This window comes from Sphaerodactylus townsendi, linkage group LG14, assembly GCF_021028975.2.
Source record: "Sphaerodactylus townsendi isolate TG3544 linkage group LG14, MPM_Stown_v2.3, whole genome shotgun sequence".
Classification (NCBI taxonomy): Eukaryota; Metazoa; Chordata; class Lepidosauria; order Squamata; family Sphaerodactylidae; genus Sphaerodactylus; species Sphaerodactylus townsendi.
The window spans coordinates 42,152,687-42,167,652 of record NC_059438.1 but is presented as its reverse complement, the minus strand read 5'-3'; the positions used below and the strand labels follow the sequence as shown (position 1 = coordinate 42,167,652).

The 14,966-nt window shown below is 43.4% G+C and overlaps 1 protein-coding gene across 1 annotated transcript in view; it reads right to left on the bottom strand.

Moving 5' to 3' along the window:
- SEMA5A (semaphorin 5A) overlaps window positions 1–14,966 on the bottom strand; it is a 119,620-nt gene that overhangs the window by 47,808 nt on the left and 56,846 nt on the right. Inside the window, exons 9-10 of the mRNA XM_048515374.1 lie at window positions 6,018–6,137; window positions 1,267–1,402 (exon numbers count right to left, since the gene is read on the bottom strand). Of these exons, the coding sequence (XP_048371331.1) occupies window positions 1,267–1,402; window positions 6,018–6,137 (256 nt within the window). The remainder of the gene's footprint in view (window positions 1–1,266; window positions 1,403–6,017; window positions 6,138–14,966) is intronic.

Genomic DNA, 14,966 nt, shown 5'->3' with positions numbered 1-14,966 from the left:
CATTAGACTCTGGGAATGCCCTTCAGGTCAGAGCTGGAGAGACATCGAGTCGGGTGTGTGGACAACTGGGGTCCTGAGAGTCCTCTGGCACTTCATGCATAGCGATCCTCAAGCAAGGAGGGTCCGCGGAAACGGATCTATGCGCGCTGGCCCCATTGTATGGTTGGTTCATGGGTCAGTAACCAGGGCATACCTAGGGACTATGGGATGTCGGGCTTACTGGAGCTAAGATGAAGCCACGCCTTTCCTGGGCGTTCGCACAACGAGGAGCACCGATGGGTTCTAAAGCTGCAGGACACATTCGCCGCTGCTCCAATGGACTGCCATCCATCTGGGTGAATGGGATGTTTGGCTAAGGCAATCCGCCGAGGCCCAAATGGTACCGCAACTTGGTGTCTCATTAGACAGTGAGAACAACCAGAGTCTACCAGGGCGCCGCGGTAAGCATGGGTGTGTTTAGCGGGTTGGCCAAAGAAGTCATAATTGTTATGGGGCACCGTCACCACTGGCGCCTGGAGTGGAATTCCTCCGGGCTGATGAGGCTCAGCGCTCGCATTCATCTCCGCTTCTTCAAAGTCTTCCGTTGTCCTCCAAAACTGCCTTCGACTTCTGAGGGCCCTTGGCCCCGGGTTTGCAGGGAGTTTTGCTGTTAACTTTCGTGGAGCCGGGTGGGGCTTTTCGCTTTTGGGCAGTTGGTTGCCATATGTCCCGACCCCCCGCACAGAGGCATAATCCCAGACGGTGGCTTAACGACCGGACGTGATTGGTGGTCACGCCCCCCACTCGCTTTCATTGGGGCAGCGGATGACTTGGCTGTTGGTTACTTTCCTGAAGGCATCGCTGGAATGTATTTAGCAGCCGATGGCGTTGCCCACTTCAACCCTTACCGTCACCGCCAGATCCCATCCGCCATGTCCGCGACGCCCCCCCCCGGGCTTAAATCAGCAAATGGATGGTTGCCCTGTTTGATGGTTTTTCTTAAGAGTCTTAGGCCTTATTGACTATGTCTTTGTCTCAAAGTGAGCCGGAGACCCTGAGCAGTTCAGCTACGGTTCGGTTCATCGGCATTCACTGTATAATTCCACAAACCAGGCCCAGCAGCCTCTCCCCATCCAACAACACGATCTGATGTCTCGGATCTTTTCCGCCTGAGCAGTATAAACACCACCCCTGCATGTGGGCATCTAGTTGCAGGATAAAGTAGGGTATTCTGAAGCTGTCCCATCGAAGCCGCCGCTGGGATGCGTAGGTTTAGGATGGCTCTACCAGGAGCCGGGCGAATTGCGGGCAGGGATGGTGCCGGAGGAGGTGGTGGTGGAATTTGACCCGAGGGTGATAATCCTGGTTGGGCGGATGGGGAGCTGCTGCACGAGGTGGGCCAACCACGCCGATCTTCGAGGACCTGCGCGACAGTGGGGAAGAGCAGGTCTGCAACGCCTGCTCAAGCGGGCGGCTGAGTTGCTGGTAGTTATAACCTGTCCATCCCGAGCCTTTCCAAATCAGCTGGTGCTCCTTCACGCGGCGCAGTATCCCGCTGCTGATCCAGGGCGCCTTCTTTATGCTGCATTATTACATGCTTCTTGGCCTGATGCATCGTGGAGTCGACCCTCACCCCTGGGTGTGAAGGGCTTTTGTGGACTTCTGGTGTTGGAGGTCAAGCCTGACTGTTCCGCCACTTTATCCTGACTGTAAGATCAATGAAATTGTTGATGAAGGACCTCCTTCTTCTCGGCCAGTTCCTTCTCAAACTTGGCGCTAAGCGTTCGCCAAGCCTTCTCCAGAAGCGCTGGCTTCACGCCCAATTGCCAATCGCTGGCGAAATGCCTGGCGGGCCTCTGCTGCTCTCGACCCATCGGGTAGGTTCTGGTTCCAGGGCTGCCTAAATCCTTCAGGCAAGGCGGCAGCCCCTCATGCAGGTTATTCGAGTCCGTGGGTCTCGACAAGGGCATCCTCCACAAAGGAAAGTCAGATTCGATGCTCATGTTAGGTCCACTATGCCCTTTGGACGCACTCTCCAGGCCCACTCCAGGTAGGCAAAGTCCATAGATTCTCAGGGAGTTGACGACAGCACCACCCTTAGGGGCACGCCGGCGTTTCCGCCACTGGTGTTGAAGAGAGGTTCCTCAAGGTAATGGATCTAAGAATTTCTCCAGATCCCTGGGTGTCTCCATGGATGGTCGATAGTCCAATTTCTTCAGTGTATCGCTCTATCACTGGTTTATAATCCACATGTTGATGGGTGGTGATGCCGCCACGAGGGCACGATCCTGACAGAGTAGGCGGGTTTATCACGGATAGGTGCATTACCAGAGTAAGATAAGTTTGTTGAAGACGCGCTTGGCACGCAGACCTAATAACTCCATACCAATACAGTAGCTTCACTTCAAAGAAGGAATTTTACTTTCAGGTGCAAGCTATATACAGAACATCAAAGAACAAACCGCAGCATGCCTCGCAGTAAACAAGAACCTTAACAGACATTGTGCACTGATAATGCTAATATACAATCACTGCCCAATCACTATGAAGGTCACAGCACCGATCAGACTGGTTTGGTCCAGTTGCATCAGGCCATTAACTGACCCTGAATGACAGGCTATTATTTAGATCACTAAGATCTGTGCACAAGATGCACTCCATATTTATTTTGCTTCCCTGACACCCCTTCTCATCTTTGTACAGATTATTTATTTACAATACATTTTACATGGTTACATTACACATCATGCAACACATTGGGTACAGATAATACCAAGTTCAGGGTAACAGGTTTCTATACTTGTGCAAAGTACCTGCTTTGTTAAGATGTTCATAGAGTTACGCTCAGTAGGTACATATTTCAATTCTAATGTCACCCTTCTGAACTAACTCTCTTACGCTTTGCATTGACTGCAATATATTTGTCCTAGCCTTCATGCTTTCCATGCTAGCCATATGTATGCATGTTTGGGAATCTTCTAAGATTTTCACAGGCTTTTCATACACTTCATTCAGATCAGATAACACCATTATCCACAAAAGTACCTTCTGAACAAGTTTCAGAGAGCGAATAGAACTCGTTTCTGAAGTTGACAATGCTATAGTAAAGTCTCTTGTTTAGCTTTCCAGCTAATGACAGTGTTTGCATATTTAATTAAGAACTCCCAACACGACTTCTGTCACTTTCTTCCAAGAAAAGAGCTATCAGCTACGTTGATAAGATGTTACTACCAGGACAAATCATCAACTTTTGTTACATGTTCCTTTTAAATATCTGACAACTCTTGACTCTTGCCAGTCACGTAACGGCTTTGACATCACTTTTTCTGCTTAACACACTTACTGCATAAGCAATGTCTAATCTTGTCCAGTTACTTAAAACAAAATACTTCCTATTACTGAACTAAGAGGTCAGGTTTATCAAATAAAGTTTCACATTCGGTTTTGAGAAAATTCACAGACATAGGAGTATCAAATGTTTAGCATCAGTTACACCACATGCTTTTAATAACTCTCCTATTTTCTTAGATTGTAGCAAAACAAGACCACCTAGGGATTGTGAGCTATTTCAATACCTAAATACAATTTCAGATATCCTAGTCTTTCACTTTGAAATGCTTGCTTAGCTCATGGTAGACAGAATCAATTGTCTCATCAGTTTTAGTTGCAACACATAAATCATCAACATACACCAATAATATGATTTGTTGTCATTTGAGCCGCCTTTGTGTAAAACACATTACGGATCAGCAACACTTTTCTGAAACCAAGGTTTAGCAAACAATCATTTAAGCATTGATTCCACTTTCTTGCAGATTGACGGCTCCATACAAAGACTTCCTTCTTTTCAGAAGAAGCACCTGGTTCTTTGCTTAGTTTGAAAGCCAGGTATTGGTTTCGCATATAAATCTCCCTGATTTAAAGGAGCATTAAGGTAAAGCAGCTGTAAAATCATAATGACATATCTTCAAACCTTCTTAACTGCTAAAGTAAGATACAGTCTTAAAGACTCGCTTTAGCTGTAGGAGCAGTGCTGTTTCTTCAAAAATCTTGCATGTAGGTTTGACTATAGCCCCAGCTACTCTAATAATAACGCAGTAAGCTTGAAAATGACACTTTCATCAGGTAAGGCCTTTCTTCTATAAACCCACCTTAGAACCTACAATTTTACAACCTGGAGGTTTTCTACTTCCTCGCAAAACCCTTTTGCTCAACCAAGAATCTATTCCTTTTGCATGGCTTCTTGCCATTTTTTTGCTGCTTTCAGGATTCTTGGTTAACATTTCATTATATGACTTTGGTTCAACCCAGGTTTGACACACTCTAACCGTCTATGTGAACCCATATCTATCAGAGGAACACCTATTGTGTGTCTTTCAGACCTTCTTGGAATAACTGGCTTTACGTCAGTACTATTATGTTTGACTCAGTCTCATCCTCCTCTTTCACTACAGTTTCTGTTTTCACAGGAGGTGAGCTAGCATGACCTTGAATAGGTGAAGGAGGAACCTGTAGTTGACTGGTTGCTGCTAGAAGCAGCATGTTGATCGTGACAACAGGGGCAAAACTTCAGCATTTGCATGGAGTTGCTCCCCAACCAGCATGGTCCTCAAAGTTAGCATTTCTAGAAATCACTACACGGGCCAAAAGACAGAAAAAATCTATAACCTTTCGCTTCTTGGCTGGTAGCCAATGAACCTAAACATCGGTATTTGCTGTCCTTTTCTCTTGTTCTTTGAATGAGAACATTTGCAAAACTTCCAAAAATCCCCAAATGCTTTAAGGAGGGTGCTTTTCCAAAAAGCAGGTAATGGGGTGTTTGATTGATTGTCACACCCACAATCTATTTATGATATAGGTGTATTGTGCTAACAGCTTCACCCCCCAAAAGTGAAAAGGCAGTTTGCATCCATCAACAAACAATCACGCATGGCTTGCAGATAGGTACTTACACTCAGAAACTCTGTTCTCAAATGTAGAAAAAGGGATTTGTTTTCCCATGAATTATGCCTTTTGGCCAACCAATGTTGAAAATCATTGCTCAGGAACTCTCCTACCGGTCAGATTGTAATCTGGCCAATAATACTGGAAAATTGCATTCAACCATTGCCACCCACTGTTTAAACTTTTCAAAGGCTTCAGCTTTTGTCTTCAACAACACAGTATCAGTATATTCAAGGAAATCATCTAACAGCACCATGAAATATTTGGCAATCAGCCTTGTGTGGGAGAAAAACGGGCCAGTTAGGTCGACATGAACCAGAGAAAAAGGTTTCTCTGTTTGTTGTTGACTGACTACAGTGGAGGGTGAGCTTTCACTTTAGTTTACTGCACACCGGGTACGGTGTCAAGGCAATTTATGGCTTTACATTCACATCACATACTTTAGCAAGTTGCCTTAAAGTAGAAAAACTGAATGCCCAAGTACTCTTGTGTAAGGCATGGACACAATTGTCATGCATAGGATGGTTAGATAAACAAGAGACATGTTCTTCACTGCCCGCACTCTTGGGAATCATTTTATACAACTTATTCTCAAGCTTTCCCTTTGCACAAACAATGCCATTTTAAGTTTCACATAGCAATATATCATCAACAAAATCAACTTTATAGCCATCATGTGTGAGACTAGCTACAGATAACAAAACAGAGTCCAGATTTTACCAATAATACATTTTAAGAGACTGCCTAAGGAAGGCTCAACGCAGTTCCTTGTAGGCTAACTTCCACTGGACTGTCAGTCAGCAAGGCTTACGCGGAGCAATTGTTGATTCCTTCACGCCCTGCAGCAGGGACCTGAATTTACCAATGTGCTCAGTACAAGCAGAGTCAATAAGCCAGGAAACAGTCTTTGAATCTTCAGCACATAACCAACAAAGCAGATTCAGCCTGTCTTGCTTCCCAAAAAGGCTTCTTTTTTTTGTATTTCCCCTTCTGTTGCCTCAATTGGTTAGATCCAGAACTTGCCCACTACGGCTAGATGTTTGTCTGACCTCATAAGTGTAGCAATGATGGCCACAGCAAAGGATTTCACAGACGGGCTTCTGTCACGCTTTTCCTCTCCTCGACACCGACAGGCCGAAAGCACTGCTCTTCCAGCACATTCCTAAACGCATCTTCATGCTGATAATCCTTCTGCTTCTGCTTACCCAGCAGGACTGGTAGTAACAAAATCGAAAGTGTAAGCTCGTCTTTCACATTCTGTGGCGCTCAAAACAAGCTGCTCCCAAGAACTGTCCAAGGACGCAAAGGAGAGATAAGATTTATGAGCTCTGGAATGCCAGACTCCTGCTTTCTTAACTCAGCCGGAAGAGTCTGCATAGCCTGCAAGTGAGTTGAGACACACTCACCAGCCTTCAGCTTCAGGTTATACAGTTTACACGCGAGTAGAACCTTGAACCTGCAGTGTCTCACTGGTACAGCTTCAACACCTCCCAGACATCAGCGGGCACTTACTGCCTCTGCACATACACCAGCTGAGAATCAGCCACTGCCAGGATAATAGTAGCTCTTGCTCTTTCATCAGCCCCTGTTCTGCTGCAACTCTGGCGCAGGGGGGGGGCACTCTCAACAATGCCCCACAGGTCATTCTGATAAGATAACTCTTCATTTTGCAGCTCCACGGCATGTAGTTCGTCCTGTCCAGCTCTCCTCAAAAGGCAAAGTGGTAGCTAAATGCCATGACTGCCTTCTGTTCCACACACAGCCCGCACTTCATACCAACACTTTCAGCACTACCTACTCCTGTGTAACGGCAAACTCTGGGCCCATAACCTGACAGAGTAGGCGTTTATCAGCGGATAGGTGCTACCAGAGTAAGATAAGCCGCAGTTGAAGATGGCTTGGCACTGCAGATCTAATAACCCACACCACACAGTAGCTTCACTTCAAAGAAGGAATTTTACTTTCAGCAAGCTATATACAGTGAACATCAAAGAACAAACCGCAGCATGCCCGCCAGTAAACAAGAAACCCTAACAGACATTGTGCACCGATAATGCTCTGCTAATATACAATCACCGCCCAATCACTGAAGGTCACAGCACCAGATCAGACTGGTTTGGTTCAGTTGCATTAGGCTTTGCCATCCGACCCCGAATGACAGGTGCTGTCATTTAGATCACCAAGATCTGTGCACAAGATGCACTCCATATTTATTTGTTTTCCCCTGACAGATCCATCGACACCCGCCACCTGATCGGCTATAGAACTCCTGATCTAACCTCCAGGCATTTGGCAGACACCGCACCTGGTCAGCTGGTAGCTCCTCTCATCCACCTGCCTTGGAGCTGGAGGAAGGCCATGCTTCGACTGAGCCGAGGCCTAGAGCCACCAGGGAGATGGACTCTGACTCCGTACGATGCCGGAAGAGAAGAGACAAAAGCCCTCTTTGGGGCCACTTCATACCTCCTCATATTCCGCGATTCAGCTGACCTTTGAATTTCAACTTCTGCATGCTCTTTAAAAGACATCAGAGTCCAACAGGATTGGATGGCGTACGAGCCAAGACGACGCTCAACTAAGGAAAAGCTTAGAGTCTGCATAATGTAAGGAACCTGAGACTAGAATCAAGTAACTTCAGCAGTGCTCTAATTTTCTTTAAACTTCCATGATGCAATACACGGAATGCAGACTCTGACCTTTTCCCACCAGAACGCTGCTTTTACGAGCGTTTATGCCCCCACCCATAACACAAAGGATATTTCCCCAAAGCCCCAGCCTCCGCTGGTTCTCATGCAAACAGAAAGTATACTACACGCATATAAGCAGACAGAAAGCAAGGTTAACGATAACAGCCATCCTCGCATGCAGCCCAGTCTGTGGAATGTTACCAAGGCCAGGCAGGCAAACAGAAAAAACAGAAATCAAACCACAACCTTACAATACTAAGCAATATATTAGAGTTAAGCTGCATAAGCAAAATTTCATTATTTTCAGTTATATCTTGATGACAAAGAGCAGAATTACTTAATTATGTAATGTAAAAGTTCAGGATAAGTAGTAACTATCAGCATACTAGTTAGACAAGTTGAAACTTTCTGTAGTCTCGCTTAGATAAGTTTATACAACGTGCTCAAGGAGAAGTCCAATCACTAGGTGTTGGAGATGTGTATTTATCTTATACACAATCCTACTTCTTTCTTCTTGCCTCCCACTTTCAATTTTCATCTTTACTCAGCACAGTAAAAGGTCCATGTAGAAGGAAGACAAAATTGTTATATATATGTGAAGGCTAATAGAATCTTCTCCTTCCTTCCTTCTCTTTCTTCTTCCTCCTCCAGTGCCTATCATTTCATTTCTATTCTTGAGGGTTACAGTAGACAATGTATATATTAATTAATATATTAATAAGGAATAATATTTCATCTTCAAAGATATGAAGATGAAATGATAACAAAGAAGCATGCAGCATAATGAACAAATGTCATTATTATAAAGCACTGTTCTATATTTCCTTTTATATGTTCCCAAAGATTATCAATTCTATAATGACTACTACCTTTGTCTATTCGCTATTTTATGCTGAAACTTAAACAAGTATTTTTAAAAAAAGGAACAAGATCCACCAGAATAGCCATACAGCCCTGTGAAAACCCACCACAACCAGTTGAAGGCCAGTCATGAAGGGGCCTTCACAATACATTTTAATCTGTGTCTCATTTGGGCTTGGAGGCATCAGTGATCTGATTCAGGATACTTTGAAGATCAGATCTTGATATTCAGGATGAATAATGTTCCCTGCAAATTAAAACCACTTGAGATGTGTGAATTATTTGTTAACTGATTCTGATTTTCCTCAAGTGGAACTATTATTCATAAGGACACTGGAATGGTTTGGATTACTCATTTCCAGCATGTGAATTTTTTTGTAAAACTTTGTTTAACTGTTTTACATTCCTGGGGAAGGAAGGTGGGACTATTCCTACTTGAGAAGGGAAGCACAGCCCTAAGCAGGGTGCTGTGTGTGTGTGTGTGTGTGTGTGTGTGTGTGTGTGTGTGTGTGTGTGTGTGTGTGTGTGTGTGTGTGTGTGTGTAAAGTGCCATCAATTCACTCCCCTATGTGTAGGCAGGAATTATATTTTGACCTAACTATGTATTATGAAATAAAGGTAATAAGTTTGTAGAAGGTTGTAGTATGATAGATAATTACATTATATAAAAGTTATAGGTTACGACGGTCATTTAGAAATATTAAGAATTAATTAATTCTTGTTAAGGAAGTTTTAAATGTATTTTTCTTTTTTGTAATTTTGGTTCCTGAACCTGGTTCACTCAAACACAGAAAGAGGCCACAGTTAATAAAAGGCTTTTGCCTTGCATAGCCAGAAAGAAAACAAGCAGGATAAATCAGGTTAAAAGAATTTCAAGTGTCAGACAAACCCCTTAAAAAAAGTTGCAAAACACTAAGTATTCACACCAACACAGAAACAGCTAAGAAGGCCATAACCATTAATAATAGAAAGAGCATTTCAGCCCCAGTAATAAAATAACAAAGAGTTACCAAAACTATAAAACAACAGTTTCCAATGTCCAACATGGGAACAGCTAAGTTTCGCTTCTAGAATGCCCTCGATAGCCACAGATGGGCATCAGAGGAAACCAGAAAATATATTTTGTTATTCCAAGCAGAGACATAAGAAGAAATGTTCAGAGAAACGTTCAAAAAATTAGCGATAACGATGATCCAGAATGTCGATGGTTGTAAAACAATTAAACCATCACTAAGGTGCCAGAATTAATTTCACAATCACAATCACAATCACAATAACCTTTATTACACTGTGTATCAGACAGTGGTTATACACTATTATTACATTATTAGATTTAAAATCATATGTAACATCTATGGATTTTGCCCTCCAACTTGACAGTTCATTAGGGTAAAATATAAAATGGATTAAAAGGGTTTAGCCATTCAGTGCAAAGACAAATTTGTAAACATGATACCATTTGACTATATTTAAGATCCAACGCCAGGAAATATTCACACTTCCCCGATTTGGTTCTATTTGCTAAAAGGACATATCCACTCTCAGGCTCTGAGAATTACTAATTAAAACAACAGGACAATTAAATTTTCCTAATATTAAAATAAATAAATAAATAACATTGAGCCTATACATATGCATTTTATAATAACCTCATGTGCCATGGCTGGAGAATACTCACTTTATAAATAGTTTATATTTGCATGACATTGATTTCATTCAACTCTTTGCATTCAGTATCTTTAGCTGAAATATTTTCATTTTGAATTTCAAAGAAAAGTTACATTCATATTGTGCCATTAACATCTCTTAGGGTACATGACCTTTAACAAGTAGCTGTGCCAGAATTAATTAAACCATTATGCCAGAGTCCCCAATCAAGGGCTCTGGGCAGTGTACAACAGAACAACAACTAAAACAGTAGTAATAATAAAAAATTATTATTACTTCAAATTCCTCAACCTCAACTCAGTAGAAAAATAGAATCAATCAATCCCACAAAGATGAAACTGATGAAACTAATGAGTTGAGTTAGGAATTTATTGTTATTTGTTTGTCGGCATACCTGCTACGCAACCCCGTGCCTCCACAACAGCATAGATGACCGCTCAACTGCACGCAGCTCTATAAAACACTCATGAATGACATTGTTCTTTCAGCAATGATGTTGCATATGGAATGCATAGCAAAACCTTTGCTGCCCCACCCTTCACACCCCGCCTTCATTGAAACATGGAACAATGCGATTTTCCACAGGTCAGATGCCAACCAAGGCAGAAACAAAATGCACCAGCACACTCAAGAACACTGATTAAGCTATCCCAGACAGTCTGCCAGTGTTCCATGAATTGTATCTTGATTACCACACCCTGCCAAGGTTGTTGTATTACAAAGCTAGAACTCCAGGATACACCTCATCACAAGGTTTCCTTTGCATTTCCTCTGCCTTTAGAAATCATCTCCTTAACAATCAATCCCTCCCTTATCTCACTCAAAGCCTCAGCCAATTTAAATACTATATCTGGGTGAGACTCCCAAGAAGTAACTCTGCATAAACCATTCAGCTAGCACTGATACAATCAAGAAACAATTACTCTATTATCCCGGGATCTCTAGAAACTTATTATCCCGGACTTGTATTTATTATCCCGGACTTAGAAACAATGATACATGATTGGTTTGCCAAATCCCAGCAAAGGGAAAACCAAGAAAATCCAGGAATAGAAACCACTTACTCCTGCCCCAACCATGCCAAGTGGGTATAAAATACAGCATCACCCCAAGTTCCACATTCTCAGTGTTGGCTCTACAAGCTGGTTTCACAAGCTCTCCAGACTCTACTGCTGGTTTCCTCCAGGCTGGCTCCAGGCTGCTGCTGGCCTGCCAAGCTGCTGGCCCCCCACTCTTCATGCTGGCATAGGAACTCTTTGCCATCTTCAAGACTTCTTCAGCTGAATTTAGGTAAAGTATAGTCCCCCCGCTGCTCCCCTTCCCAATCTATCATCCAAATCTATTTTTCCTCCCTGTTTATATCACTCTTAGGAACTGTGTGTATGCTTTATCTATGTCTCTTCTGTATCAATGTTTTGCCAAAAAAACTTATAAAAAAATATTTTAGTACCAATCTGGTCTCCTACTTCGCTCTCTGAGAACGTCAAGCCATTTTCCAGTATAGCCGCTTGAAAAGATCCCACCCAGCCTGCCTCGCGACTGCCAAGCTGAGTTATTCCCCATTGCTACTTTAAAAAAATATATTCTGTTAAGCTAGGTAACACCCCCCCACCTGCATCTGTGGCTGGCATCTTCTCAGAGTGATTCAATCCTCCCACCAGACTCTGAAGATCCTCTGAAGATGCCAGCCACAGATACAGGCGAAACGTCAGGAGAGAATGCTGCTAGAACACGGCCATACAGCCCGGAAACCACACAGCACCCCAGTGATTCTGGCCATGAAAGCCTTCGACAATACATTTTTGAGACTTCCAATCTGGTCATTTGGAGGAGTGAGTTTTCCACATGCTTCTGTAACTGCCCCAGCTTGTGAGTTCCTCTGGCATTCTGAGCACTTGACAAGAGAGCTCTCCAGCTGAGCTCTATATTGAATTGGCATGATGCAGCAGCAAGCCTTTATTGGCATAGACAACAGTACAACAATAGTAAAAAAACTGATTTAAAAAGACATATACTGTACAGGAAATAAATGTTAAGTGGAGGGAAATCTACTGGCATTTAGTAATTTCCAGGAGAAAGTCTGCCACTATCATACAGAGAGAAGGATCAGGGTTGTCCAACAAGTAGTGTAATCTAGTTAAATCGGGGAGATCGGGTAAATGTAAAGGAGTAAGATTCACATACTTGGATCTGATTTCCTTGAATCTGAGACAGTGTAGTAATTGGTGGGGCAGAGATTCAACTGAGCCATCATTACACGGGCACAATCTTTTAGCCTTTTCTTGCTTGTTAAATCTGCCATGTAACAAGGCAGAAGGCGAGCATTATGGCTCTCCTTTGTGGCATTAAACCTGGCGAGCATTATGGCTCTCCTTTGAGCAGGGTTTATTAAGCAATACAGGTAGTGTGCCAAGTGGCCCTGTTCAAATGGGAGAGGAAAACTACAGGGGGGAGCATGTTTTCTTGGCTGCGGTGATTAGGGTAGAGAACTCTCTATCCAATAGTTGATCTTTTAATTTTCTATAGGCTTCTGAATAGGACAAAGGGCAAAGTGAATCCACTGACAGTCCAATAGGAAGCCATTTTTTCTTCGGGACATGGAAAACCAGGGGTTGGAATGGGTGCCAGAGAGCAGACAGTGGACCAGGGAATTACAGTCCCAGAGAAAATGGATTCGCAGCCAGAAAATAAAAGCCCTCAGCCAAGCAGCTGATTCCAAGGAGTTTTGACCCAACTCCAGACAAAGGGCTGCATAGGGCATGCGATTTGGGAGTCCAGTTATCTTATGAAAAAAATTGGATTGAAGGGAATTCAAGGAGTAGTTAATAGCTTGAATCCAAATTGGGACTCTGTAAAGCAATCTCGAGGCAACTTTGGCATTGAAAAATTTGAGGGCAGGCGGGATAAAGGAGTGGCCACAGCTGTAGAAGAAACGCAGTAATGCTGACATACTGTTAGATGTAGCAGGAGAGCAGTCTTCCTATGGGTAGCCCATGAAAGGTTATAGGAGAATGAAAGGCCGAGGTACTTATAGCACTTAACCTGTTCAATTAGGGAACTATTCATTGCCGATGTGAGCTTCTTAAAAGCCTAGAGTAGTCCAAAAACCTTTGTTTTTTTTCATAATTGTCAGTCTGTTGGATTCACAGTAATCCACACAGCGCTTCATTAAGCGTCTGAGGCCAACTCTGGATCAAGACAGAAGGACAGCATCATCTGCATAGAGCAGAATTGATACATGGGATGTACCCAGTTTTGGGGCATGGCTGTTCACTGATGAGAGCAGGGGGGAGGTCACTTAAGAAAAGATTGAAAAGAGTGGGGGCCAGGACGCAGCCCTGTTTGACCCTTTGGAAATTGAAATACTGTCTTGTCAAAAGGCAGCCGATGGGAACACTTGGATCCAGCAGCTGGTATTTGTGTGCAGTTGCCTAATTAAGAACAGAGGAGCTCACAACTTTATCACGTTGAGGGTACTAGCCAGTTTTGCCCAGAGAGAAGTACTCTCGGCATAGAGTCAAAGGCAGCCTTTAAATCCAATACAAAGGCAGCATAAGAGAGTTTGTTATCTGCATTGATTGAGTATTTACTGGCTAGGTGTAATAGCACCAAGGCGCGGTCCAGAGATTTCCCCTTATGAAAGCCTATTTGTTCAGCCCCCACTGCACCAGAGTGGGAAAGCCACAGTTGAAGCATAAAACTTCCCTATCACTGAGAGGAGGCTGATGGGGCAGAAGTTGGCGGGTTCTGAGTGACTTCCTTTTTTATGAATGGGGAACACAGTCGCAGACAGCCAAGTCTTGGGTATCATACCTGAGCTGTTTACTCAGGTAAAAAGAGTGGCCAGGATAGGGCCCACCAATCTTTATGAAATTTCAGAATCTCTGGAATTATAGAATCAGGGCCAGGGGCTTTCCTTCCTTTGAGGTCCTCAAAGGAACAGCTCAACTACTTCTTGAGATGAGGCAGGAGGCCAACTTGGCAAATCTAAAAGGATACGTGAAGGAGATCCATTGCTTAAAATATCATCATTAAAAAGTTTGCTAAAATAGTCATGCCAAATATCAGGGGTAATACAGGTAGGGGTAGGAAGCTTGCTTCGGTTAAAATTATTCAGGACAGCCCAGAGTAGCTTGGAGTTGTTAGAAGTTACTGCAGAGTGGAGATGTTCCCATTGAGTGATGACATGTTCCATTTGGTTCTTCCTGATTAACTGGCGAAAGTTGTTCCTACAATTTATTAGTAGGACAAGGAGGTCCTGGTCTCCTGAAGCCCTAAAGTTCCAATATAAGGAGCGAATTTGACGATTGGTCTTTATCAAACCAAGGTGTTCTCTTTCTGTTTTTGCTGGGTTTCCCCACAGTGGACGTCGAAAGGCCAGCCACAATTTGTTTAAGAAGATCTTCAAAGCTGGTAATAGTCTCCTGGGGGGAATCTGCAGTGAGGACAGAGGATTTAAGGCTGGCTAAGCTAGGGGAAATGAGTAAGTTTTGAGTGGCTAAGGCCAGCTTGGGTGTCCAAACTAGTCTGGGGGGTGGTTCATTTGGTGGTGAGGAAGTTGCATGTCTGGCCTCTTGATGTGACAAAACGAGTCTAAGAGGAAGATGATCACCCAGTAGAAGATCTCCAACATGGAAGGATGAAACAGATGATCTCAACTTTGGGGAAGTGAGGAGATAATCAATGACACTGCAGCCATGAGGAGAAACAAAGGTATAATCTTGAGCATGGGCGTTGCACTTTAAGCTGTTAAGCCAAAGTTTGTTGTGCTTGATGGCCAAGTGAATGAGTTTCCTACCAGCAGCATTGGAGTGAGTATCCTTGGAG